Source organism: Dryobates pubescens, chromosome 4, assembly GCF_014839835.1.
Source record: "Dryobates pubescens isolate bDryPub1 chromosome 4, bDryPub1.pri, whole genome shotgun sequence".
NCBI lineage: Eukaryota > Metazoa > Chordata > Aves > Piciformes > Picidae > Dryobates > Dryobates pubescens.
In genome coordinates this window covers 39,295,710-39,323,057 of record NC_071615.1, presented here as the reverse complement: position 1 = coordinate 39,323,057, position 27,348 = coordinate 39,295,710, and the positions used below count along the sequence as shown (strand labels likewise).

The 27,348-nt window shown below is 41.7% G+C and overlaps 2 protein-coding genes across 3 annotated transcripts in view; one reads left to right on the top strand and one right to left on the bottom strand.

The window, feature by feature from the left end:
• BZW2 (basic leucine zipper and W2 domains 2) overlaps window positions 1-2,619 on the bottom strand; it is a 57,331-nt gene extending 54,712 nt beyond the window's left edge. Inside the window, exon 1 of one of the 2 annotated variants that reach the window (XM_054161150.1) lies at window positions 2,519-2,619. The gene's annotated coding sequence lies outside the window, so the exon portion shown is untranslated. Of the gene's footprint in view, window positions 1-1,981; window positions 2,115-2,518 lie in introns of those variants that run through there. The other variant, XM_054161151.1, reaches the window with a different exon arrangement.
• ANKMY2 (ankyrin repeat and MYND domain containing 2) lies at window positions 2,500-24,228 on the top strand. Its single transcript, XM_054161147.1, has 10 exons — window positions 2,500-2,610; window positions 5,757-5,821; window positions 12,604-12,742; window positions 14,525-14,623; window positions 17,151-17,311; window positions 18,444-18,658; window positions 20,189-20,324; window positions 22,416-22,544; window positions 22,957-23,098; window positions 23,641-24,228. Exons 1-10 carry the CDS (start codon window positions 2,544-2,546, stop codon window positions 23,862-23,864), a joined length of 1,377 nt encoding a protein of 458 aa, XP_054017122.1. The 5' UTR covers window positions 2,500-2,543; the 3' UTR covers window positions 23,865-24,228.
• The last annotated feature ends 3,120 nt before the right edge of the window (window positions 24,229-27,348 follow it).

The window sequence follows — 27,348 nt, the reverse complement described above, 5'->3', positions numbered from 1 at the left end:
TTGGAAAAATCATTTGCTGGCTCCATCCTTCAGTTCCATACATAAAATGGATGCAACACCACTGCATTACCTCATCACAACTCAGAGCAATAAACCAAAGACTACGAAGCATCCACATACTACAGGACTGAAGGTCACAGAAAAGACTTTCATAGACAAGAGCAAGAAACATTTTTAACTGGTGTTCAAGTATTTTATTACCCTTGCAGATGGAGCACTCCTGTAGCCTTAGTCACCAAGTGAGCTCCAGTGAGGCTGCCAAGGAAAAATTGTGTTTGGCTGTTCACTCTGTGAACTAGGGTGCAGTGACAGTACTGACAGTCTCACATAAAAGAAGGAATGTAATATGCGTACTTTTGAACACTGAATGCCTGACAGGGGTTTTTTTTAATATGTAAAGAAGCCAGTAACCTCTTGTTATTTAATAGTGCTATAGAGATTATCAGCATATTATAGTATCAGAAAATTTGTTCACAGCGGGTAAAACTCACACCCTGCAGTGAACGAACAAAAGGCCACTTAAACCCTAATTTCAGCCTGCATGGTTAAGCCAGTAACAGACTTCTGTTAGTGCTACACGGGGGTCTCTTTCTGGATCAGAAAAAATAAATAAGTATTTGAGGGCATTTCCTTCAAGGCATTGTTGGTGTTCCCAAAAGAAAAAAAAAGAAGAAAAAAAAGTGAATGGAATTTGTTATCATCTGAAGTCCAAAGCAATTTATCTAGTTTGCACTTGTTGACTCAAGTTAAACTATATTGTGGTACAACCCTGTACTTCCGTGATTTTTTAAAATCAGGAAAACAGACAGTTTGCTGGTTTATGAAAATAAAAACATATCACAATTCGATTTTGTACTCAAATCCTTCCGAAGATACACTACATTCATAGAACCAGGAAGCAAAAAAACAGTACTGCACCATTCCTGAAAGTCAGTCATGAAACTGACAAATGTGAAACTAGAGAATAAGGCTGGTATGAGTGAGCGATTCCAACACATCAGCAGCGGTAAGTACCTGTGAGTACTAAGCAAAGAAATCAGTTTTCTAATAAACCTAAGCCTTAAAAAATCAGTTACAGGAAAAAATACCTTCCTTGTAAAAAGATACCAAGAAAAAAAAACACAAAACATTGAAGAACAAGACAAAGGAAGGTAAACAGTCAGCACCAAGTACTATGGCTCTGCTTATCCCTCTCGTGCAAGCACATGCAGAAATCAAGGATGTTAAACCTCTGCCTCCCTTCCTTGCTGGGGATCTGTAAGATCATCCCTGTGCCTACAGAGCTTCAGCTGGAGGAGTGGAAAGTTGGAGCCGTAACAAAGATCATTTTTCCACCGACGGTTTAATTTTAGAAAGGCGCTAACAAAAGGCACCATTCTCAATACTCCAAATGCGCTATTTCCCTTCCCAATCCATCAAAGTCTGTTTCCTTTTGGAGACACAACGCCGTGACACAAACAGGGCTTTATTCGGCCACTGTAGCCGAACAAACAGCTTTTCCTGCCTACCAAAAACCCACCCCACAAACCGATGCCAAAAAAAGGCAAGGCAGCTCTCCCAGAAGCACGGGCTGCGGGGCACCAGGGCTGGCTAGCCAGCGCCGGGTACCAGCCCGCACCGTCACCCGTTCCAGGGACCTCGGGGCTTCAGCCGGACTCCCCGTGCCCGCAGCTGACGCCCAGCCACTCGGCCCTCGTTGCGGTCGGGGAGACGAGAGTGGCCGGGGAGAGCAAACCAGCGCACGGCGGCACTTCCAAGAGCCGGCTTCCTCTGCGGGCATCTCCTGCCCGGACCCGCGATGGCCGCCGTGCACAAGGCCCCGCGCCTCGCCCGCCCGGTGCTGCCCCGCAGCAGCCCACAGATGCCGCCCGCCAGGGCAGCCCCGCTGCGGAGCTGAGGCGCCGCTCCCGCCCGACAGCGGCCGCGCTCTCCGCGGGGCGAAGCGGCCAGGTCGTGAGAAGCGCCTGCTCGCTTGCCGCACCTGTCAGGTGGTTGCGCGATCCGGGGAGGGGAGGACAGGCGCGGCAACGGCGACGAAGGCAGCGGCAAACAATGGAGGAGTGAAGGACGGACACATTGACACACGGGCGCCTCTGCGGCCGCCTCCTCCGCCCGGCTGCACCAATCCCGCCATCTCCCCGGGGGGGCACGGAGGAGGAGCCTTATGGAAGTCAGAAAATAGGGGTAAAATGAAAGCAAAATCCGTTTCCTCACTTCAAAGTTAAGGCAACAGAGAAAAAAAACCTCTTTCTGTCCGGCAGCGCCGAGCTGGGAAGTAGGTGAAGCGGGACAATCGGCACCCGATTCCCCCACGCCTGGGCAGGAATGGTTTACCCCGCTCCCGGCCCCGGCAGGGCGGAGCAGTGGGAGGAAGTCGACATGAGGAGCCGGGTGGGGGTGGGTGTTGCTAGGCTTGCCGTGGGGAGGGGGTGTCTGGGCGGTGTTCTCTGGTCCGGGTTGTCGTTGCAACCGGGCTGAGCTTGTTTCGTCGGGAGGTACCGTCCCGAGTTCGCCTTACCGTCTGCGGGAGGCAGGGGGCTGTGATGGCTCCCCCAAGGAAAGGTGACCTGAGCCCGGAGGAGAAGGATTTGCTGGGAGTGATCGCCGCAGGTGAGCCCGGCCTGGTCCTCGCCCCTCCGCGGCGGTGGGCGGTAGTGCTGCCCCGGCAGGCCTGGCCCCGGCGCCTTCACCTTCTTGTCGCCGGCGCTGCGCTCGGCGGATGGTGTGCAGCGCTGTGTCCTCGCCTGCCGCGTGCTGGGCCGTGTTGTGTCGCAGCTTCGGTTGGCCGGTGGCGACGGGCAGGCTGCGGCCCTTCGGCGGGAGCGCTGGCGGCCGTTACCGGCTGCGCTGTCGCCTCGGCCCCGGGCGCTGGCACCTTCCCCTAAAGAGAAGGCGGCTGTGCCTCTGGCAGCGAGTGTGCGCTTCTTTCGCTGCGGCCCTGTGTGGGGCTGGCCTGTGTCACCCAAAGGGGTCTGCTTGCCAGGCGTGGCGGGGGTTGGAACTAGACGATCCTTGAGGTCCTTTCCAACCCTAACAATTCTATGATACGCATTGCTACACAGTTCGGGCTGAGGAGGCCCAACTCTGAGGGTTTAAGACTGCCAAGGAAAGCTTACATCCTTCCTACGCGTATCCATATTAGTAAAGTACGTTGACATTTAACGGCTTGTGTTGCTGTGCTCTGCAGAAAAAAAGCACATGTTTTCCTGGGGATAATCCAGTTCTTTAGCCTGTTACAGTGCTTCTGCCAGAGCAGGATGTCCTTGCACACAGGATGTTCTTACATGAACAGAAGTTGAGCTTGTCCAGAGTGTTGTACACCTCTTAAGCATTCGAGGTTTATTTTGCATTTTATGTGAGTGTTGCAGTTTTGCCACGTTATGTGGTGCATATGCTTATTGCTGAGGGGCTTTCTTTAAGGCTTATTGTAACAGTTGAGTTTCATGGTCCACCAGTACCGATTTCACAGCCGTCTAGATGCTTATACTCCAAAGGGTATTTGAGAAGTGTTGAGTGTGGATTGTTAGTTAGAGGTAAGCTGAAAACACGTGGTATGCTCCATGCATATCTATATGTAGTTTTGAGGCAATTTGAACCCATATGGAATTTTGTTTGGGGCTTCATTCTCAATTACCTTAAAACGTTTCGATGTGTCAAAGATGCATGCATAGGACAGCAATAAATTTATTGTGGGTCAGAGTCAGTTTGATTCACTTTAATCAGACACCTTTATCTAACTCACGATTAAGGTCATGCGGTAATTTGGGTTGGAAAGGACCTCAGGAGTTCTCTAGGCCAAGCTGCTGCTCAAAGCAGGTCATCTGTGAGGTAAAACAAGATTGCTCAGGGCTTTATCCTATCAGGCCTTGAAAACCTCCAAGGATGAAGACAGCATGGTGTCTCTGGGTAACCCGTTTTGCTGCCTGCCTGGGTGCATAGTGGAAATGTTTTTCCTTATCCAGTCTAAAGCTTAGCCTTAGCCTTCTACCACGGCACCATTATGCACAGCCTGCTGCCAACTTAAAGCTTTAGCCAAGTCTGACTTCCTTCCATGTAGTGTCTTATTTGGAAATCCTTCAGTGTCTTATTGTACAGGAATTTTAACTTGTAAATGCAACTTTGCTTTGCTTTACTTGTGTGAAAGTTTACTCTGAAGATCACCCCTTGAAGACTTGCTCTTTCTGATGTTTATTCTTTTGCTGAGATAGTCTTCTGAAAACTATTCCAAGTCTGACAAAGTTCCTCATATTTAAAATATATGTATCTGTTTGGGGCAGTAAGCTAGTTGGCAGTGCCCTGACTGTCAGTGTATTTTATTGGGCCTGTCAAGTGTGTGAGGTGACTTTTTCAAAGGGTAGAGAAATGTGTTAGTTAAGTAACACCAAAAGCTTTATGAAAAGAAATTATTTCTGGTATTTGTAATGGGGTTTTTCTTGAAATAAAATGATCCAAAACTGCAGCTGGGAGAGATACTTTGCTGAAAATTTGCTAGAAGAGCATCTTGTGACTTAGTGAAGGCGAAGATGAAGCCTGTCTTTAAAATGAGGATCTGTTGCTTAACTGGAGGGATTCTTTTAGCAACTTGACAAATAAAAAAGTTATGCCTGTTTTTCTTTTCCTTGCCCAGATTTTTGTTTTTTCAGGCTTAGTCTGCTTATGCATTTGGCAATTTTGTGAAATATCAATGATCAGTCCATGTCCTTCCCACCTCTGTATTACCTAAAGTAAATTCCTTCCACTTAGAATAGAATAGAATTAACTAGGTTGGAAAAGACCTTTGAGATCATCATGTCCAACCTATCACCCCACACCATCTAATCAACTAAACCATGGCACCAAGTGCCCCATCCAGTCTCTTCCTAAACACCTCCAGTGATGGTGACTCCACCACCTCCCTGGGCAGCCCATTCCAAACGCCAATCACTCTTTCTGTGAAGAACTTCTTAACATCCAGCCTAAATCTCCCCTGTTGCAGCTTGAGACTGTCCTCTTGTGCTGGTGCTGGTTGCTTGGGAGAAGAGACCAACCCCTCCCTGTCTACAACCTCCCTTCAGGTAGTTGTACATAACAATAAGGTCTCCCCTGAGCCTTCTCCAGGCTAAGCAACCCCAGCTCCCTCAGCCTCTCTTCATAGGGCTTATGCTCCAAACCCCTCCCCAGCTTTGTTGCCCTTCTCTGGACATGTTCCAGCAACTCAACATCTTTCCTAAACTGAGGGGCCCAGAACTGGACTCATTATTTGAGGTGGACCCGGGAGATAGAGTTTTGCTTATTTCAAATTTAAAGGGGAAAGGAGATGTGAGTAAGCTGTAAAGCATGTTTTATTCAGACCAGAAAAGTCAAATTGGATAACTTTCTTTTGTGAGATAAACTCTTTTAAACATGAGATGCTCCAAAATAGGTCAAAGTACAGAATGTTTTAAAATGCTCAGCATCATTTTACTAACTCAGAATTGTTTTGGTGCTATTATGAACAGACATATTTGTGTCCTGTTCCTGAATGTGTTGCTTACAAAAAATGGATGTTTACTTCTAGTGCATGCTCTCAAGGCTGTTCTTTGATGTTGTGACTTCTTGGCTTTTAGCTTTTAGAACAGAACACTATTCACTTCTAAGCTTCTTCACTAAGTGTATTTGACTTATTGGTGGTTATCTGCATTCCAAGTAACTAATCTACAGAGATTTTAATTCTCCATGTGTTCACTTTCTCACCCATCGTTTTTCTCTCTGTGTCTTGTTTTGTTTTCTAACTAAAGGAAACACCGAGGAGGCTGGGAGGCTACTGGGCAGCAAGAATGTCCGTGTCAATTGCTTGGATGAGGTACAGCAAACCTGTACAAGCATTATGCTGTGTTTAGCAAGGAAAATACTAGGTCTGAAGGTGGTCTTTTTATTTAATAACATTTCTACACAGCTTCATGGAAATCAGAGTTATTTTTAAGATATTTCCAGCCTGCAGCTGAGTAATGAACTTCTGAACAGCTCTTAATTTATTTTGAACAGGTCCTTATTTATTTATTTTTTTTAAGTTTAAAGATTAGTGCTTCTTAAAGTACTGGGCTGATTGTATTATCTCTCAAGTTCTAGCATGAATTCTGGTGTAAGGTAGGATGAACTCTCAGCAAGACACAGGACCTTGTCACCTCCACCAAGCTGTACTCCGTCTGCTTAAATAGCAGCAGACAGCTTGGGTGTAGACTACTTGTCTCTATCTCATGCTTGCACCTCATCAGTCAAAGCCTTGCTTTTGCAGAACTATAAACATACTTGGAGAGGGACCAGCCAGGTCAGAAGCAGAAAACACACTTTGTTTTGCAAGAGGCAAATGTGATAGAAAAGTAGAAGATAAAATCCTTAAGTGCTACCTGAAGGTAGGAGGAAGTTTGTGGAGAAAGGAAGCACATTTGCAAGTGTACCTTATTGTATGGATTTCAAAAGCTTTTATTTTAGTGTAGTTGCTGAACTAGTGAAGAAAAAGGAATAATTTTCTTCACTAAAGTGAGAATCCAGAGAATCAGCACAGGTTTAATGTAATTCTCTCTTCTATTTGTGGTACAGCAAACTTGCAGTCACGATTTAGTAATTTCCACAAGCTGGACAAGGCATAGCATCCAGAAGTAGACTGAGATTCTGCACCTCCTGGTTTTAAGAAATAAACACATAAGCTGTCCCTTTAATTTTTTTTTTTTACTTGACCATATATTCTAACTAAGTACTTAGATGTGCTTTCTTCTAGGTTAGAAACTACTTACAGACATCAGTCTTTAGGTACCTTTAGACAAGAACCAAGGCACATTTTAGCATCTTCCAAATGCGTTGACTTTTGAAGTATTTTGCTGAAAGTTGTGTTTCTTCAGCAACTGAGCTATAATCTGGCTTTTTCCTGAATCCTTTCCAGTTGTTCCAGTTTCTTCCTTAAAGATAGGGGCATGAGCTTGACACAGTATTTCAGTATTGCGTCTGCTGATACATGTATTAAAAAACAATTGAAAAAAGCGCCTCTAAGTCTGTTTGCTTTTCCTGCCCATGTGCCAAGATTCACTGACCCTTCACCTCTGCCTATCTGCAGTGGTCCACTGGGAGTAGCAGATCACTTGAAAGCAGAGTAAGAGCCATGTATTCAAATCAGTTTCACAGATGCTGAAGGGCAGCAGATACAGTCCTTTTTTTACCCCAGCATCTTTTCTTACCAAATCTATTTTTTTTTTTTTGATGTTTCTTTATGGGTTTAGGTAGTTGAAAAAAGGAAAGGTATTTTGGCTTAATTGTTGTCTTTATGAAAACAAAGAAATACACAGCTCTTCCACAAAACTTTAATAATTTGACTCTGGCAACTTTAAAGGGGATTTAAGCTCAGGTATCCCACATTATTGGGACAAATAGATAGACAAAATAAACATGTATTTCAAAGGCACACCACTTAGACCTCTTTTTTGGTCAATATTTTAGCTGGAGTGGCTGCTAGTTTTGGAATGTAGTATGGAAGAAAGTGTTCAGGGTTTTTCTTTCCCCCGGGAAAGGAGACTAGTAAATAGTGTTGTGACTTCGTGTTGGCAGTTTGGTGACTAGCTCCATCCCTTTGCAGGGTGTGGCTGAAATCGTGCAGATTATTATGGAAAGGCAGTCTGGAGAAAGCTTGTGGATTTTCTAGCTGTGGAAGTTTCCTCCTGCCTCGTTGGTAGTTAAAGTTGCAGAGGAGCACTGTAGTACTACTACAGTTCTCTGTTTTCTGCAGATCAAGCAGAGAGGCTTGACCCGAAAAAGGCTTCACACTTTTTCTGAATTTAATTTCACAGCCGTTCATAATCTTCTTATATACAGAACTATCACTTGGCATTAGCAGCAGTACTTTTATCTCTAGGTGGGTAATTCAGCTGTTCACTTCTGTAATAAAATGTCTTTCAGAACCAGTCCACTTCTCTGCTAATTACAGAATGGAATACTTTGGAGGAATTACAGCAGCAACCCGCTTATTAGTGTAGGAGATATGTTTAGCTTTACTCACACTGATTATGTTCAGTGGAGGATTCTTCAGTTAATCTATCTTGCTATTCCAGGATGAATTTCCTGTGCTAGCAGAAAATGCCCAGATCCTTGGCCTTCACTGAGGAAAAAGTAGTGCCTTTGATGGTTTTTACATATTATTTCAAAATACACAAGCCAAAGAAAATTCAACAGCTATTAAGAGCTATCTGGTTTCAATTCAGGTTGCTGACTGATGTAAACTTAACTTTTCATCACTGCAGATGAACAGAAAGATCATCAGAGGGATCTGTGTTACATATGTGAAACTAACAGTGTAGCAGGATGACTGTGAAGGAGGAGAACTATGCTGTGATCAACATTCACTGAACAGTATTTCATATTCTAATTAGCTCATACTTGGCTATAGCTAAAATTATTCATGCATGTAACTATTGACTACCTTCCAAATCATGCTTGCTATAAGTTTAAGACAGGTAAGGGCAATCCTACTCAAAAACTTTAAAGGTGAAATTTCTAAAGGTTTTCATCCAATGAAAATTTAAGTAACTTATTTCTAGACTAGTACCATTTCTGTTAAAAGCCAGAGATATTTTTGCAGTCTAATTCCGAAGACCTACCTGAACCAGTCGCAGTGAGTTAGTCTGAATTCAGTAGTGCTCTTCCTTTTTTATTCAGGAGAGCTGATTTTGAAGTCATACATCAAGTAGTGTTCCTTGTGGCACCTGCTCTTTTTGCATCACTTGTTTCTTTTTTAATAGCTTCCCAAATATTCTCTCAAATAAAAGGCAAACCTTCAGTCTGTGTTTAGTTTGTAATTTTCTGGATGAATAGAACTGGTATCATTGCCTGAATCTAAAGAATAGTCTGAGGCACTCCTGCCATGGTAATGAGGGATGGATTCCTTCTTGCAAAATGAGCTGGGAGAGGGAGATGCTTTGGCATTGTCAGCATGCAAGTGCCTACAGTGCTCTAGCTGGGGTTTTTACAGCTCTTCCCCTTTCTCACGAGGTAGCTGGCATTCACACATGCAATGTGGTGGTGTACCCTAATACCTGAGGTGGCTGCCTCAGTGTGTTTTAGCCTGTGTGTGCCACATCTTGTCCAAGTTTCCACAGTTGAGAAAATGGGTGAAGTGAGCATGACCACTGTAAAACACTAGGAATGTTAGTCCCACTTGGATTCCTCTTTTCTCTTAACACACATCTGTATGGCTACTTCAGTAGCAAACCAGCAGCATGTTACCCACAAAACAATAGCTTTAAAAAGTAGACATGTATTGTGTCTGTGTGCTTGCACAGTCAGCTTGAGTGTTTCAATGCTCACAATAGTATGTTTCCTGCCAAACATGAACAAGCCACTGAATGTGACATGGTCTGTGTATTGTGTTTTATTTTTCTTGTCTTGACTCTTGTACCCTGGCCACCCCACACTCCCAGTTCCTCTGGTCAACAGAGGTTGAGAAATAGTGTTGTTGAAAACTTCCTCCATAGTTCCTGGAAGACACAAGGTTGCTTTGTCAGTTTATAAATTTGATTTTATTCTTCCTGTGGAAGCACAACTCTTCCAGGTGCTAAAGAGACATAGACTGACCTGCCTTTTTCTTCCCCTGCTTCACACAGTGGAGTCCAACACCTCCCTGTTCTGGTGTACTCATCTGCCCCTTCTGCATCCCCATGCATCCTTTTCTTCCCTTGTTGGCTGATTCAGCTCACTGACCCCTAGTATTACTGTTTCCTCAACTGGCTCTCTCACCATGGCAGCATTAGGGCACCTTAGCTCTTGGAATCCCATCCCTCTGTCTGCTTCTGGTATGTTTCCAATTTCAGACATGGGAAGGGTGGTACCTAATAGCTGGGTTAGCTCTGCCATGAGGTGCAACTCCATTATGCCTGGAACTCATTGTTGGTCAGTGGCAAGCAATTTCTGAAAGCACCACAACCTCTACCCCTTGTACAGTCACAGAGAACACTTAGACAAGAGATGTTAATTTTGCTGCCTTTAAACTATGTAACATCCCTGCAAAGTAAGCAAGAACATGCTCATTTTTGCCCTAGGGAATGAGGTTAAAAGACTGGATTTTTGGTCAGAAGAATGTTACATAGTAGCTGCTAGAAAATGGATTTTTTTACCCTATGTTCCATAGTGGAACACTAAACAATGTTTCATCTGTATAGTTAGTTTAGTTAGTGTAGTTACAAGACTAAACTAGCAGTTTAACTAAGTAAGTTGTATTGTCACCTGCCAGTAAACAGGCTGTTGCTGGACCTGGCTTTGATGTTCAGCCTGAGAAAAGTATTTACAGTCAGTTCAGCTTCTGCATAGAGATGTAATACAGCATCCCAAGTTTTTCCTGTTCCTTTTCTGTTTGCTGTGAATGTGGAAGGCTGACATTAGTGTGACTTCAAGTCCCAGTTTTCTAATAACTATCATCATGTTTTCTGCTTGGTATGATTATTTTTTTTGATGTACACCACCACAGCCTGACACTTCCATAATTCAATTAAAGGCTTGGTTGTCTCCTCTCCCGGGAGGAGACAATGACAAAAATACACAAAGCTTTTCTTTTGTCCTATAATCTTCAGATTTTTTTAATTGAAACAACTGGTCTTCAAAATACTTAAAGTCATTGTTTTCTTAAAGTTCCTTCTCCAGTCAAAAAGCTTACTGTGTTCATTTCCCTGTACAGTGGAACTTTAATGCACTGCTGAAGGAGGCAGATCTCTGATTCCAGTCTGGGACTGGCCCTGGCAAGTTGCTGTCAACAGATATACAGCATAACTTCATATATTAGGACACAAAGCCTTTATTTAACCTTTATAGAGCCACAAATAAAACCTAGCTAAAACAATGACAAATTTGTTTCATGTTTTTGAAGCTATCTCTTCAGGTCTGTCTTTAGTGGCATATCTTGGGTTTCCAAAATAATATCACAGAAACATTCAGGCTGGAAAAGACGATAAGTCCAACCATTATTAACTCTACAGAGTTCATCCCTAAACCATATCCCCAAGTACTACATCTCAGTGATTTTTGAATACATCCAGGGATGGTAACTCAACCGCCTCTGTGGGCAGCCCATTCCAATGCCAGACCACTCTTTCTGTGAAAAAGTTTTTCCTAATGTCCATTCTAAACCTACCCTGTTGTAGTGTGAGGCCATTCCTTCTTGTTCTCTCAGTGATGACCTGTGAGAAGAGACCAGCACCAACCCTCTCCACAACGTTCTTTGAGGTAGTTATAGAGAGCAATGAGGTCTCCCCTTCTCTTTTTCAAACTAAACAGCCCCAACACCTTCGGTCACTCTTCATAAGATTTACTCTCCAAGTAATCATTTGTAATTATTTTCAGTTAGGCTGGGGAATAATGAAAATGTAATGCTTAAAACTGTTACTATTATTTTAACTTCCCCAGTTTTCCTTATCTTTAGGAGGGTTTTTTAATTGTATTGATAGATTTGGGTTTTTTTAATCATAAATTGAAACAAAAAATACATTAAGGCTCAGACTGACAGTTACAGTATTTCAGAGTATCTCATTAGCATGCAGTTACAGAGCTGCAGTAATCATGTATATGAGTGTTGCCTTAACCTGAAAAAAAGATGATACCATTTTCTGCAGGGACACGCTAGAGCACATTCCCTTGTATTCAGTGTTAGAGAAGTGTTCTTGGGCAATTACTATGTCTTGGCAGATAGCATGAATCCTGGCTGTGTTAAGTGGAAATAAACAGCATATTGGAAAAAGTGTATCAAATTCTAAAAATGGAATGTCATGCAGTTTTCTCACCAAGAGATATGCTTTTCCCTGCCCTGGGAGAGGGGGAGAGCCTGCACTAATAGGTCATCTGACTTCTGAAAGTTTCCACTAGGGTTTGCCCAGGTTTGCATGTGTAATTATACCAGAGCAGCTCTAATGAAAACTCAGTGCCTCCCTTGCTGCAGCTAATCCTTCTTGTACTGGTGCAGCTTAGCAAAAAGGCATGGTTTGAGACTGTGGTTGTTAATGTCTCATTAGAGCTGTGCATCTTTACAAAGGGCTTTCGGAGCTCTGCCTCTGACATCACGGACTCAGTACCAAAAATGATGGGTAAAGAGGGGAGGGTAGCACAATTACCAGTTACTGTGACTAAACCAAAGCAGGATGGGTTTCAGAAACGGCAAAGCTTTGTAACAGCAAAACCAACAAGAGCCTATTCCTAGTTTTATTGTTGATTAGCATACGAAGCAGGAGAGAAAGGAACTAACTTAGGAACCTAACAAATTCTCCAGACCAAGCTTTTCCTGCATTAGTTGTCTTTAACCTTAATGTTCTGTACAAGAGATGAATGACAAATGGGTGATCAATGGTTTCCAATTATTCAGCACTGGTCTGTTTTCAAATCTAATGCACAGCACAGCCAGAGAAGTGATGTGGACGTTTCAGTTCTGCTGCATATTGGTAACCATTTTGCTTCATGAAGATTTCATGAGGTTTGTTGCTGTTGCTAACTTAACTGCTATGCAAGGCTTTGGTAGTTAACACTGAGTGTGTATGTCCAAGTTATCAATGGTATGAAGATATGAAGATACAACTAATTATATTTTTTTACATGCTACTTCTGTCCTCTTTCTTCTGTTAGCATGGCATGACCCCTCTGATGCACGCAGCCTACAAAGGCAAGGTAGACATGTGCCGGCTGCTCTTGCGACATGGAGCGGACGTTAACTGCAATGAACACGAGCACGGCTATACTGCCTTGATGTTTGCTGGGCTTTCAGGTAACTATGCACCCAACTTAGCTCACTGATTTTTTTTCTGACATTGGTGGGCACAATTTGCCATAAGTCAATAATTTAGAGAAAAACTTTGACGTGTTTGTATTTTGGGGGTTTGCTGTTCTTTCTCTGAGCCATGTGGATATGCTGAGGCCAGTAGAATCAGCAGGCCAGTGGGATTACTGTCCAGGCTTGGTATGTCTTTTTTCATGTAAGAATTGATTTTGTTCAGTGTTTTGAGGCATGTAGTGTGTCTGGGCTTTGTCCTGTTTGTTACAGATTGCAAAATTTAGTCTCCTGTGGTAGTTCTCTTGTGCAGTGGGATACATTCGGTTTAATTGTGCTGTGCGCTCAAAAAGATGCTACAACAAACTGCCAGGTTTGGGACTACAAATCGGTAGCATTTAGCAGTGTTTGAGCCTTGTCAAATCAATCCAGTTTTCAAATTTTGCCTGTCTCCTGTGTTATTTTTGCAATTATTTTGTGGGGTTTTTAAAATGTGTAGGTTTTACAAATGTGGTTTCTCACGTTGATTTCCTCCCCTCTTCTTTTTCATTCTAGCTGTGTATATCTTCTGTCTCAGGTGTTGGTTTGCAGCTTTCATTTGGCTGTGCTTTTGCCCTGATGAAAGAAAGAATAATTTTCCATGAGTGAGAAAAAGACACTACATAAAAAAAAAAACATTCTTCCTTCAGGGGAAAAGATGAGGTTGAGGTATATTAGATCTTCTTTACTAGGCTGCTTGCATCTTCCCAGGTAGAGGTTAAACTCTGTGTTCTTTTATCATAAGTATGAAAAAAAGAAAGGCATGTGTGTGTAGATGAACCTTAACTGGATCATCAGATTTTTCTGCTAAAACCTTGCTAAAAATATTTGGGAAATTTCACTCTTCTGTGGTATTGAGCAGAGCTCAGCAGATAGATGGGAACAAGCTTCTAGAGGTTGTTAAATCACTGCAGCTTCATGGAAAATGCTGGGGTTTTTACCAATTTCTAACAGCTAAGCTTTTAACCTGTCATCCTGGGTGTGAATGCTTCTGAATGTTGACTTTAAGGTCTGTTATCTGCGAGTGCAAAAGGTACACAAGCACTGCTGATGCAATGCTTTTGTTTTTAAATCAGAAACAGTAATTTCCATCCACCACCCCCTTTTTTTATATTCACTTTTCTGTACTTAGCATGTGCACAAAACCTGCCAAAGTAAGAATACCTCTGAAAGCAGAACCAGCATGAGTAGTGACAAGTGTCCTTGTTAGTCTCTGAAGGGCACCAATTAAATCATCTAATCTTCCCATCAAATTTTAGCTTCATTTTACTTGGTATTTAGCCCAGTCTGAACACCCAGTTCCCACTGTGGAGAAAGGAACAATCTGTTCTCTTCTCTATGCTCCTGCTTCATAATAGTACTGGGTTTGTTTTTCTTCTTAGAATAGCAAATGTTGAACTGTCAAACTAGATTAGTAGAATTTGCTTCTATACTGCTATCCAGATGGACCAATCCCTGGCGTAGTTACATGCATATGACTCCCATAAGCTCCATGGGGAGAATTACAGAGAGCAGTGTTATACCCAGCCTCAATTTAGGTTTCACTTTGGTTTGACCCTCTGGAACCATAAATTAGGAGGCAGCACCATGCCTTTCTGTTAATCCATTCTTAAAATAATGACATTAAGAACTTTCATTTCCACAGTCCTGTTCCTGGTCTTTAAGAAATTCACTCTTTCTTTGTCTGCAGAAGGTCTGGTTTATTCTCTCTGATTCCCCATGTTTTACCCCCAAATTCAGGAAACAAAGAAATCACTTGGATGATGTTAGAGGCTGGAGCAGAGACTGACGTTGTCAACTCTGTGGGGAGAACAGCAGCTCAGATGGCAGCTTTTGTGGGTAAGGTGAAAGTCTATTATCATTTCTTAAATTCCTAGAGAAGTAAAAAGTTAGATTTTGATGCTTTTTATTGGAAAAGTGTTATTGGATGACCTGCTCTGAACTGATGCAGTCGTTCAGCTTTTTTCCACATCCCATCCTGTAAGACAGTCAATTCACATTCTGTTCCCATGTTTTGTTTCATAAAAGCACAATTGATCTTACTGGCGAGAGCAGATGCTGCTCTTCTCCGAGGCTGCAGGTTTTTGCAGTGTCATCACTTTTCAGACAGCAAGAGGAAGCTGGTAGCATTTGAGGTGTCTGAAGTGCGGTACAAAGTGCATGCTTGGAGCTGCCTTTGCGGGAAGTAATGAACATAGCACCAGGAGTCAGGAGCTCTCATCTGAGTTTGCTGCTAGCACACTGTGCTCGCAATGAGTCACCTCCTGCCCTTCTCCCTCTGCATTTCAGGGAACAGGAGGTCTCAGAACCAGTTTTGAGGCAGTCTGTACTTACTGGCCTGAGCTTGACTAGAGCACAGTAAAAGATTTGCCATTCGAGTATGCTGGGTGATTCTGGGCAAAATATGCAACCAGGCCTTTTTGTGGGGTTATGTTTCTTTTTCTTGTCTTTTTAGTTTTTTTCCTAAACTTTTTTTCTCCTTTACCCATTTTGACACTGCTAGGAGACTCCTGGATTAATGTTCCCCAAATATGCCACTTCTTCTCTATTTCTGGCAAGGAGAAAAGTGGAGTAATTTAAATGACTCAGATATTGCTGTCCAGATGACCTTCCCAAAACCCAGAAATGAAGACCTGTACTTTTACTTCAACACAACCTTCTCATAGTCTTTAAATGTTTGAGAACTCCCTTGCAAGGTGTTCTGGATTCAAGAGCCTGCCTTGCCATTTAGATTTACTTCCTTGAATAGTGAGTTATTGCAGTTTGAATTTCAATCCTACTCAGCTCTTTTAAAGAGGAACAGATTGCCATTGCTCACTTGAGGTTCAAGCAGCAAAACCTTAACTATTCACTTAATACGTCAGAGAAGTCCACTCTTACTAATCGTACTTGGGGTTAGGAGATTCTCTTCCACTGTGATGCTGACTTACTAGTGAATGGGAAATGTTATCTACAACATAACTTTGGAGAATTCTGGTTTAAAATCTTGACATGTCACCAAGAGAGAATAAATATTTTCAGGCATGATGATAATATGCTACTCTGTGAGTCTGAACATTGGAATCCATTCCTGTTCTGTTTTTATTCTCTGTCCAATAAACATGAATTCATCTGTCCGTGTGGGAAGTGAGGATACTTCTTCCCCTGTCATTTGTCTTAGGCTGTGCTCTATTAGCTCAGAACAGTCTCTTCTAAAACAGTGGAGAGTTTAAAAGTGCTGGGCTTTGGTTGGCTGTGTCTTCCGTTATTGATTAATAGGATTAGTGCCAAGATAAATCCATCAATTTAAAGAATGTGGTCTTGAACTAGAGAAGCTAAATTTTACTTTCCTTTTAGCCAAGTAATCCATCATATTGTCAGATGTAGAAAACGAGAAGGGGGTGTATCTTTTCTCATCCTGTTACTTTTATCACAGTCCTTTTTCTCTTTTTTTGTGGTTTTTTTGGTCAATTTTAAGCATGTTCTGCTCATGTAGAATAGAAGAATAGAATAGAATAGAATAGAATAGAATAGAATAGAATAGAATAGAATAGAATAGAATAGAATAGAATAGAATAGAATAGAATAGAATAGAATAGAATAGGAGTAAACCAGGTTGGAAGAGACCTTCAAGATCATTGTGTCCAACCTATCATCCAACACCACCTAATCAACTAAACCATGCAACCAAGCACCCTATCAAGTCTCCTCCTGAACACCTCCAATGATGGTGACTCCACCACCTCCCCGGGCAGCACATTCCAATGGGCAATCACTCTCTCTCTGAAGAATTTCTTCCTGACATCCAGTCTAAACCTCCCCTGGGCAATCACTGTCTCTGTGTAAAACTTCCTCCTAACCTCTGACCAACCTCTGCCTGTCTACAACCTCCCTCCCACTTTAGGTTAACACAGTGCTTTCTGTTTCAGGTTTGAAAACTTTTAAGTGTCAAGGCAAACACAATTTTTGAAATTGCACAGTGGAGAGAACTTCTCTTGAAAAGACTTCACTCCAATCTACTAGCACAGTCTATCTTTGGAGATGAATACCTGTTCTCTTAGTTCGGGCTTACCAAGGAAAGAGGACGTGGGAGTGGGATAAAGTTCTCAAAATGAAATGCCATTAAGTCAGTCCCTGTTGAGAGTCTTTTAGACAGTTTGGACTGAACATAAAATTTCCAATGAAAAGAAGAGCAGGAGTTGCCCATTGCCAGCGCAAAGCATATCTGGCTAAGCTCCTTTGTGGGTCATTCTCACCTACATTACTTAGATTAGATTTGGGTTGGGTTTTTTGTTTGAGTTTTTGTTTAGTGGGGTTTAGCTGTTCTCTTACTTATTTATTCTGTTTCATTCTTGTTTTGTTTTTTCTTCTAATTCTCTGCCTTTAGGTCAACATGACTGTGTGACTGTCATCAACAACTTCTTTCCACGTGAAAGGTTGGATTACTACACTAAGCCACAAGGCTTAGATAAAGAACCAAAACTGCCAGTGAAATTAGCTGGACCTCTACATAAAATTATTACTACTACTAATATGCATCCTGTAAAGGTGGAGTAATACTAAAGTTGTAATTTATTTATTTTTTTGCATGGGAATTGTTTCTTTATGTCAGAAAGCTCTCAGCTTTTCTGAGAGTCCATCTAAGACTAAGAGCATTATCCACTATTTCAGGTGCTTTTGAAAATGAGAAAGAATCAGGCTCAACATTTAGACATGATGAAAAAATGAAGCTATTTCAGCATTTATATAAACCAGAATCTTGAGCTAACACCTTTTAAGTGGAGAGAGTGTTATTTTTAACATCCATAACCATAACTAGCTTTCTTTTTTGGCTTTCTTTTTTTCCTAACCTCACTTGGAGACATAAAGTAACTTCGTATCTTAATAAAACCTCAGTGTTCTTTCAATGCTTGTCTCAGCAATGTATATTCTTAACCTTCAGCACTTCTTCACCATAGTAACAGCCACTGTTGCTGCTGTTTCTGAAAGTGTGTGCAAGAGATGTTTACTTTCTAAAATGATGATGTTTATTTCCTAAAAGAGATGTTTACTTCCTAAAAAAATACCTTTTATGGTTTGCTTCTCCAGTATAGTTCAGAGAAATGAATACACTTAAATTCAAAGACAAGTTCCTTGGGCTCGCCATTCAAAGCCAGGAGTTTGTCAAGTTGCCAACCAGGTGTCTGTGGTACATGCAAGCTGTAATGCAGCTGATTTAGTGTGCAGAGTATAAAGTTTCTTCTTAAAATGGTTAGTTCAGTGCTTGACTAGTCTGCCTGAAGTACTCCAGGATTATGTGAGGTTGATGTGTACCTCGAAACTGTTTAAGTCAGACAAGTCCAGTTTATTTTGGATGTACAAAGGGAAAGAGATTTCAGGACAGCATATGGTAGTTTCTGTAACTGTTTCATTTGAAATGGTTTTACTTCCTCAGGTTCTTGGTCTGAACAAAATCTTTACTATTTTTAATATCAGTCTTAATTGTAAATGTTTCTTGTGTGGGAACTGTGAATTACAGTGTACTAAATAATGACTGAAAAAAGAAGGGGAAGGCTCTGTAAGGTGGAAGCAGAGAAAATATCCCTGAAAAGTAGCTACAATGAGCTGTGCAACCTTTAATGCACAAGTTTAAAAACATCAGTTCCTGATTGGGTTACATTTTCTTCAATCTTTCTCATAGATTGTGTTGCTGGTAAAAGAGAACCCTCTGTTGGCTGAAGTGGAAGCACTGCAGAAATGCTACAGGGTTCTGGATCTCATTTGTGAGAAATGTATGAAGCAGAAAGATATGAATGAAGTCCTTGCTTTGAAAATGCACTACATCAGCTGCATCTTCCAGAAGTGCATTACGTTTTTAAAAGAGCGAGAGGATAAACTAGATGGATTGATCAAGAGGTAAGTGTTTCTACAGAGTGCTCTGAACCATTTTACAGAGGACAGAAGACAACTGTACTCATAGATTGCATTGTCTTGGATAAAAGCTATGCCAGGTAAATGTTGAAATAACCCCAGCTGCAGTCACTTTAGGGTGGCACTGATGCCCTTTCTTCTGTCTGAAGTGACATTGTCCTTTCCTGGGGTCCAAAGGAAACATTCCTAGAGCTTCAGCTCCCTGCTGGAAGTGTTTAGAGCTTGGCAATCACATCTACAGCAGCAGAGCGCAACATGTGTTGCGTTAAAATAGGAGTAATAAGCTTGAAAAGAATGTGTCCAGTATGGATCATCTGGGAGCATTTCTCTTGACGTTTTGCTCTCCAGCAGTCGAGCAGGGTGAGATTGTTTTTTCAAAAACACAGAGGCAGCTGAGAACTGCAGATCCCACTGGCTCTGAATGAGACTTGGACGCTTAAAGTCACTTCGATCTTCAGAACCCTCTCAGAGTTAAAAAACTTAAGTACCAAAGCGGCCTGGCTTTTAGAAGGATCACTTTGCCCACAGGCTTCTGTGGGTTTCTACACAGAAAATAAATTTTGAAGTCAGCTTTCACTTACTGAGATCAGTGATCCATAGTAAAAAGAGGGAGCTAACCCGACAGAGACATTGGAACTATAAGAATACATAGAATACATAGAATAAACCAGGTTGGAAGAGACCTCCAAGATCATCGCGTCCAACCCATCAACCAATCCACCACCACCCAAACATCTAACCCACGGCACCAAGCACCCCATCAAGTCTTCTCCTGAAAACCTCCAATGATGGCGACCCCACCACCTCCACAGGCAGCCCATTCCAATGGCCAATCACTCTCTCTGTATAGAACTTTTTCCTAACATCCAGCCTGAACCTCCCCTGGCACAGCCTGAGACTGTGCCCTCTTGTTCTGGTACTGGCCACCTGGGAGAAGAGACCAACAACCGTCTGTCTACAACTTCCCTTCAGGTAGTTGTAGAGAGTAATAAGGTCACCCCTGAGTCTCCTCTTCTCCAGGCTAAGCAACCCCAGCTCCCTCAGCCTCTCCTCGTAGGGCTTATGCTCCAAACCCCTCACCAACTTTGTTGCTCTTCTCTGGCGTTGTTAAACGTGAGTAAAGCAGAATGTGTATCCTCAAGTATTGTATGTTCTTCGGTGTTCAGTTCTACAATGCTCATTTTCATGTACAGCAAAGCTGCCACAGTCTGATGTAGATACTGGTCTGCCTGCAGATCATTCTTTTTCTCTGTGTGGTTGAATTAGTAAGTAGCAGTTTTAGAGCATACATTTAGTAATTTTATATTTCAAAATGCTTGTATGGTAGAATTAAAGGATTTTTCTTTGCATTTTCACTCTTTTATGTATGAAGCTACCTGATTATTTTGAATTATAATTCTTCTCTATAGTTTGAAATAGGACCGAGTCTTCAGAAGAGAGGCAAGCATGCTGTGCATTTGTTCGTGAACATTTACTATGGGGTTTCTTATTTCAATCTGTTGTTTGAAATTTTAGTCTCTTAAAGGGGAGAGAGAAGGATGGCTTCCCTGTATACCAAGAGAAGCTAATTCGAGAAAGCATCCGGAAGTTCCCTTACTGTGAAGCCACATTGCTGCAGCAGCTCGTCAGAAGTATTGCCCCTGTTGAAATAGTAAGTTTTTCCTATCAACAAAATGCTTTCTAAACAGCTTGTAGAGGAAATTCACTTTCAACTAAGCTGTCTTTCTGTTTCTCAGTTTCTGCAGTGTGTTACATTAAGAAAACTTTCTGATGTCCCTGAACTCTCTGGCAGACTGGCATTTTATTTTATTGCAGGAAGATGATCTGAAATACTTCAGTAGTTTTTTCCTGTGCCCATCATGAACCCTTAAATATCACAGCTTTTAAAGAGAATTCAAACAATTTGTTTCTGTGTCAGAGCTTTCTTTGTTTTTTTCCCTACCCTGGCATGCCTGTTCAGTTTTTCTTTGCCAATTCACTTCTACAAATTTAGATTCAGACACAGATGAAACTCATTTTGGACTCTTCACAATGCCTAAATTCAATTTAAGATGGAATCATTTCCTAGGTTTAATGCATTCATGATTTCTAGTGCACATGAAAAGTTAGTAACATATGAGGGTAGAAAAGAAAAAAAACACCAACATTCTGTGGAGCTGCTTTAATCACAGGGTGAGGCAAGATGATGTAATGTAGAGCACTGTATATCTGAATGAGGAAATCAAAGTTACAAGTGAAAAAACTAACTTCATTTTTCCTTATGTGCCTTTGCTAACACTCTCTTCATTATAGTACTATTAATTACTTCATAAATCTGCACAGGAGTTACTGTTCTCTTTTGAGAATATCCTTCCTGGTCTCTGATTGCTGGCTGTTGTATGCACTAACACAAGGGAAGTGGAACAATTTTGTGACATGTTTGGTTTATGCTAAATGAATTAAAAATAGTCTCCATTTCAAGTGGCTCCAAGTGTACTAAAAGGTCCTGAGGCTTAATGCAATCCCTACTGTTTGTCTAAGCCAGAAAAATAAACTCAGTGTGAAAACATAAGCCATCATGATGCATTATGACTTGCTTTAGAGCAAACATTTTCCTTTCTGTCCCTTTTTGTCTTAGAAGAGCTTGCAGTCTTTTCTGCCTTTAAAGAAATACTGTTTGTTGCATTGGATTTCTATACAATATGAAGATCTGGAAAGGAGGAGATGCTATAAATTCTTATTTCTCTGGAAGCCTTTGCCCTTTGGCATGCACAATTACTCAGATTCAGGCTGACCATCTCATTATAGTCATAGTAGTTATGGGCATGCATGTTTAAGAATTTACTTAGAGCTGGAGGAACTTGGTGGGTTTTCTCTCTGACGCTTACATCATTGCCCAAAAGAATAGTCTTAATTCCTGGTTGCCAGTAAAGTATACTAAGTCTTACTGCTTGCAGTGCATGGGAGAGGTGCTACAAATAATCTCTAAATAATTATATACAAGTAATTGTTTTGAAGATGCTGAGTTTTGTAGCATCTGAGTACGCTGGGCAAAATAATGTATACATATATACGTGTGTGTGTGTGTGTATGTATGTGTGATAGAGTACATATAAAATACATTTCTGTGTGCTGTCACAGAGACCAATCTGCAATAACCTGCTCTATGATCTACAGGCAGGTGACAGTGTGTAAAGAACACTGAGTTCATTAATAGCACTATTAATAATCTGCAGAGTAGGAAAATGGTAATTTTTATCCTCCCTTCGACAGAATCTAAAGGACTAAGTTATTTTTATGTACAAAAATGGATCTAACTCAACGAATGTTAAGTTGTGCATGATAGTTGAAGGTCTATGATTTAGAATCATAGAACAGTCTGGGCTGGAAGGGACCTCTAAAGGTCATCTAGTCCAGCCCCCTCTGCAGTAAGCAGGGGCATCCTCAACTAGAGCAGGTTGCCCAGAGCCCTGTCAAGCCTCACCTTGAATATCTCCGGGGATGAGGCCTCAGCTACCTCTCTGGGCAACCTGTTCCAGTGCTCAACCACCCTCATTGTAAAGAACTTTCTCCTAACATCTCATCTAAATGTTCTCTAATTCCAAACTACTGATTTAGTTTTATGTTCTTGCTGCTCTGGCATCTGCAGTGGGACTGCATCTGGATGGTTGGAAGCTTGCATTGGTTGTTTTGTTCTTGCAAGTGCCTCTTTGTGACAGTGTTGGTTTTAAATCTCATTGCTGCCTCTTGTCGTACTTTGCAGGGTTCTGATCCTACAGCTTTTTCTGTACTTACACAAGCTATTACTGGCCAAGTGGGTTTTGTGGATGCTGAATTCTGTACAACTTGTGGAGGAAAAGGAGCAGACAAAAGATGTTCAGTATGTAAAATGGTAAGAATACATAAATAGCTCTAATGAATCACAAAATACAGTGCCACCGAGGTGCAGAGGAAACTGAATGCTTCACTGTTTGCTGCGTAGCCTCAGGAGGAATGGCATGCATGCCTACACCAAAAATACCCAAACTGCTTCTGGGAGAGATGTCTGAAATTCAAGTAAGAGCCCTTGGATTTCCAAGTGTCTGTCTCTGAGAATGAGAGTAAAATTTCTGTATGTTCAGAGTTAACAAACTGGTTTTTATAGATTTTTTTTATATATTAGAATCATTCCATGTGACCTTACAAATCACTTTAAAATACCAGTAAATGCTTTATATAGAAAGATTTAACTTGGCACACTAATAAATGCTGTAATATTGTGCATTTGTTTTAGAAGATCAGTTGACAGCTCTGGTAACTTTCAGGTGATGTACTGCGACCAAAACTGCCAGAAAACACACTGGTTTACCCACAAAAAAGTCTGCAAGACCCTGAAGGAAATTCATGAGAAACAAGAACTAGAAGCTGCCAAAGAAAAAAAGAAGCAAGAAAAAAGGCAAAAGAAAGGTTAGGAATTATAATTTACTTGCTGAAACTAATGCTGCCTTAGCTGCACCACAAGGACAGTAGTAAGAGGTCACAGCAGAGGCTGAAAGCAAAATTGTTTGTAACATAGTAGCACACCTGTGTGGGTTGGAATTCCAGTCTTCCAGGTTCCAAATGCTGTGTACTGTTGTCTAGGATCTGTGTTTCAATACCGGGATACCCAGGTTTCTACAGCTAAAGCATTCTGAGCTACACTGCACTGTTCCAGAATCCAACTCTTTCACCAAGATGATGCAGAAGTGTCCTGGTACTCCACCTTTCTTCGGGAAGTGTTGGGACAAGTTGGATAATAAGCAAGCTGAAGATGAGTCAGTGAGAGCTTTGTCTAGGATTATTGTCAGAGTGATCTTACACCAAGTCGGAATTCCTTTGTTGATTTGGTTTTGGTGAAGCTTCTGCAACTGATGCAAGGTTTCCTGGTGTTTATTACTCTTCGATAGCAAAAATGTCTGCTTGCAGATGAATTCAGTGTTTACTGATGATGCAATTTCTCTTTTGTTTAGAAGAGGCACAACTAGCAGAGGGTGGTTCTACAAGGGAAGAACAGTCAGATCCTGGTCCAGATGCTACCAAAGAAGTAGACCCAAATCACGCTACTGACCAAAAGGAAGAAGCTGAATGTACCAAAGAGATGGAAGCACTATCTCTGAATGCTGAGAGCCCACAGGAAAGTGAGACTGGCTTAGATGACATTGCTCTTCAGAAAGCTCAAGATTCTGAGGAGTAAGAAGAGGGTAGGAAAGGACTAAAAGCATTGGAAAGCCAACTGTCAAATTGCTTTTTTACACCATTTTAGGAAGCTTTATCTGAAGGAATTCAGTAGCAGTTAAGTTTCTGAAGATAACTCATCTGAATTCTGAACTTGTCATGACATTACTGTAAATGTTTTTGACTCGTGGGTGCACAACGATAGTGTCTATTTTGTGGCAGTTTTATTCAATGGTACAGCTGTTTCAGTTGTCTCAAGCTGACTGTGAAATGTGTGTTTCAGCAGAATTATGTCAGCACTGGTTTGGTCAGAAATATTCCAAATTTGTCAAAGTCTAATGAAGGGAAGAGCAGAATTGCTTACAGTGTTTTGAGTGGGGAGAATAATGCTTTTTAAGTCTCCTCTTTCAGGTAAAGATGCAGAGAAAACTGGGATACTGCTTAAGAATTATGTCATAAACATAAAAACTGCTTAATATTGTTCACGCAGAACCTCCTCACAACAAGTAAGATGGGAAACCTCATGTGTGAATTCACGTGGGATTTCACTTAGGCCTCCAATTAAAACCATAGTTAGAAAATAGTTTCCCTTAACTGTGCTGTTTTCACTCAGATTTGCTACTATCTCATGAAACCAATGGGAATGCCACAACCAAAAGCATCGCTTGCTGCATAAGGAGGGAAAAAGTTGAAATTCTGTAGTTGCTAGATGAATAAGTGGTGTTTTGAACATGGCAGTGTCCTGTAACGTAGAGGAATAAGAACCATCCTCAGAGGGAAGAATACTGTTAATTTGGTACTATTTAATATATTGAAAGTTTTTGTCTAAAATCATGAAAACTGTGAGGATACATAAACACACCTGTGCAGGGAATGGTCCTGTGTTCTCACCTCAAGGATCAGCAAACGTTGAGGAATAAAGGGAGGTTTTTTACAAGAAGGGAGCTGCATGGCAATTCTGTTCACTGCATCTGTGACACCTCTGGGGACATGGCAATGGTCTCATTGGACAGGCGTGGGCCTCCTGAGGTGTGTGCGTTTCATTTCACACCAGTTGGGATGCAAAAGATGCATGCCTGGAACTTGGAGGTGGGTCATGATGTAGTCACCATCCACCCTTGGAGTGCAGAAGTGCCGCTGGTACTGTGTTCTGCGTGTGGTGTTTGGGGTTCACAGGGCCTGTGTTGCTCTTCAGGGTGCCTGTGAAAATGCTCACCCTTTAGGAGCAACAATTCAGGAGTTCAGAGGTGTGGTAAGATCCACAGCACAAATCCTGCTTTTGTTCTGCCAGCCAATGCTTTTCTCCTGGTAATGGAAAGCCCAAGCAATAGGCAAAAAGTATGAAGGTTGGAAATAAGTGTGAAGCATGGGATGGTTGGTGCAGATCATGGAGTTGCATTTGCTCTCATTCTAACTTGAAAAGGTTTTAAAGTTGTAAGGACAGGCTACAACACAGCCCTGTCTTTGCAGCATGTCTCAGAAGAGGGCAATTGCAATCCAAGTTAAGGTCCTGGTTCACACTGGGGCTCCAGAGCTGCCTTTCTCAGCTTGAGCTGGTGACAGCTCTCCTATTGGAAGATGGTGATTGATAGTTCATACATGAACCTGGGGTAGTGAGTAGCTCTTGCATAACCATGAATTAGAAGAAACATCTCAGGACATTACCTAAAAGAAACTTACAGTAGAATGAAAATTCATGTGCAATTTATTGCTTTCTTAAGCAAGGTTTTAATTGACAAGACAGCAAAGCCTACAGACACACTCTTGCACCTTCATGGCTGTGTGATTCAAAACACTTTTCTCCCCTCCACTAGGAAAAGTGGAATTCTCACTTCTTCTGCAGATGTCTTGCTAGATACCAGAACATAGCAGCTGTGAATCTGCCTGGCCTGCAGCATCATAGCTCTTGCTCTCTAGCTTGCTTTTATGCTAAGTGCTTTTTTAATATTGACTCTCTCTTCACCCTGGGAAATCTGATTGAATTAAGGATATGTAAAAGCTTCTGAAAGTACCTGAGCAAGTCTTCTAGTGAACTAAATGTTGTGTGTTCAGATCACTTCAGATTTTTGATACCGGTAGATATTCAAGGTGTTTCATCATCTAACTAAAGGGAATTCTCAGCAAAATTTGAAATGACCTCTGTGATTTGACTGTTTCTTTGTGTATAAATAGCCAACATCACTAATGGCTCAAAAATAGACTCAAACCTATTGACAAAGCTCCAATGGAGGAGGATATGGAAAGTGTTGCCTTTAAAGTGGACCTGTTCACAGCGGGTGGTTCTACTGACAGGGGGGCTTGTTGGACAGCACCCAGCACAAATGTGAGCAGGTAGCAAACATTACAAAGAAAAGCTTCTGGATGCCATGGGGTGGGGAGGGGGATCATTTAATCTGTATTTTCTTGGGGTACTTCTGTGCCACACTGGGAGAGCCAAAACATCCGAGAGGTTTTGACGGACTTTTCACCATCACAGATTCTATATGCATAAATCAACTCCCTCTCTTCTCTGAGCCCATCTATGCACTCAAAAAGACTACAAGAAGTCACGTTAAAATTCTTTAACGATTATAAAATGCATTCTTTTTTATTTAAAATGGATATTCTGGGGGGAAAACGTTTAATTAGTTGTTTAAAAAGATTCTGTAATAAAATTATGTTGAAAGATTGTGTTGCAGCCTTCTCTAAACAGAAAACTGAAGCAATTCTTCACTTGAATTTTTCTATTTTAATCAAAAGAAGACAAAAGGAGAAAAATATCCCAGGCCAGAAATATTGTGCCTCTGATTTGATCCAAAATTTTGAAACCAGTTAAATTTACTCTGCAACAGCATTGCTCGCTAATTTAGTCTAGCCCCAGGTTCCAAGTGCCGTCTGCTTTCTGTGAAAAGCTTTTAAATTCAACTTTCTGTGTAAAATCTACAGCTTCCAGGACTGTGAAATGGCTCCTATATCCATGAGCTTTGTCAAAAGCTGGTAACAGCAGATAACGTTGGCTTTAAGTGTTTGGCAGAACAGAGGGAGGAGGATGAGAGGAAATTGATTATTTTCCATCTACATGCACAAGTCCCTCTAGCTTCCTTAGCGGTAAGAGGCTTTAGAAGCTGAAAGTGACAAGTTCTACAGCACTGTACAACCCACGTGGTTATAAAACAGTGTATTAAAGGCAGTCAGCAATCTTGGGGCAGTGCACTGTGTATGGCAAGTCCTGTCTCTCCAGAAAGACCATTTAGCAGAGGCCTGCATCCTGGAGAGTACCAGCAGCCACAGACAACAGCTAGGTATCAGCATGCTTGAGAGCTTACGGTTCCACCGCATTGAGGCCAAATGAGTATCCTCATAAAACTAAGAGTTTTCAGTGCATTTGTGCAACACACAAATTAGCAGATGGAAACTTTAACCCCCTCAGAAATGAGAAAAGCTCAAGTGTTGCTTTATCATCTCTCTTTTGATGGAGGAAGAGAAATCGCTGGTAATTCTCCAGCAGAAACTAAGGAGTGAAA

What these genes read in the sequence shown, in the direction of transcription:
- ANKMY2 (XM_054161147.1), top strand. Translation starts at nt 2,544, where the DNA reads ATGGCTCCCCCAAGGAAAGGTGACCTGAGCCCGGAGGAGAAGGATTTG. An exon ending in TCAGATGGCAGCTTTTGTGG is followed by an intron (nt 14,624 to 17,150) that starts GTAAGGTGAAAG and finishes CTCTGCCTTTAG; the next exon opens with GTCAACATGACTGTGTGACT. An exon ending in CTAATATGCATCCTGTAAAG is followed by an intron (nt 17,312 to 18,443) that starts GTGGAGTAATAC and finishes TCTTTCTCATAG; the next exon opens with ATTGTGTTGCTGGTAAAAGA.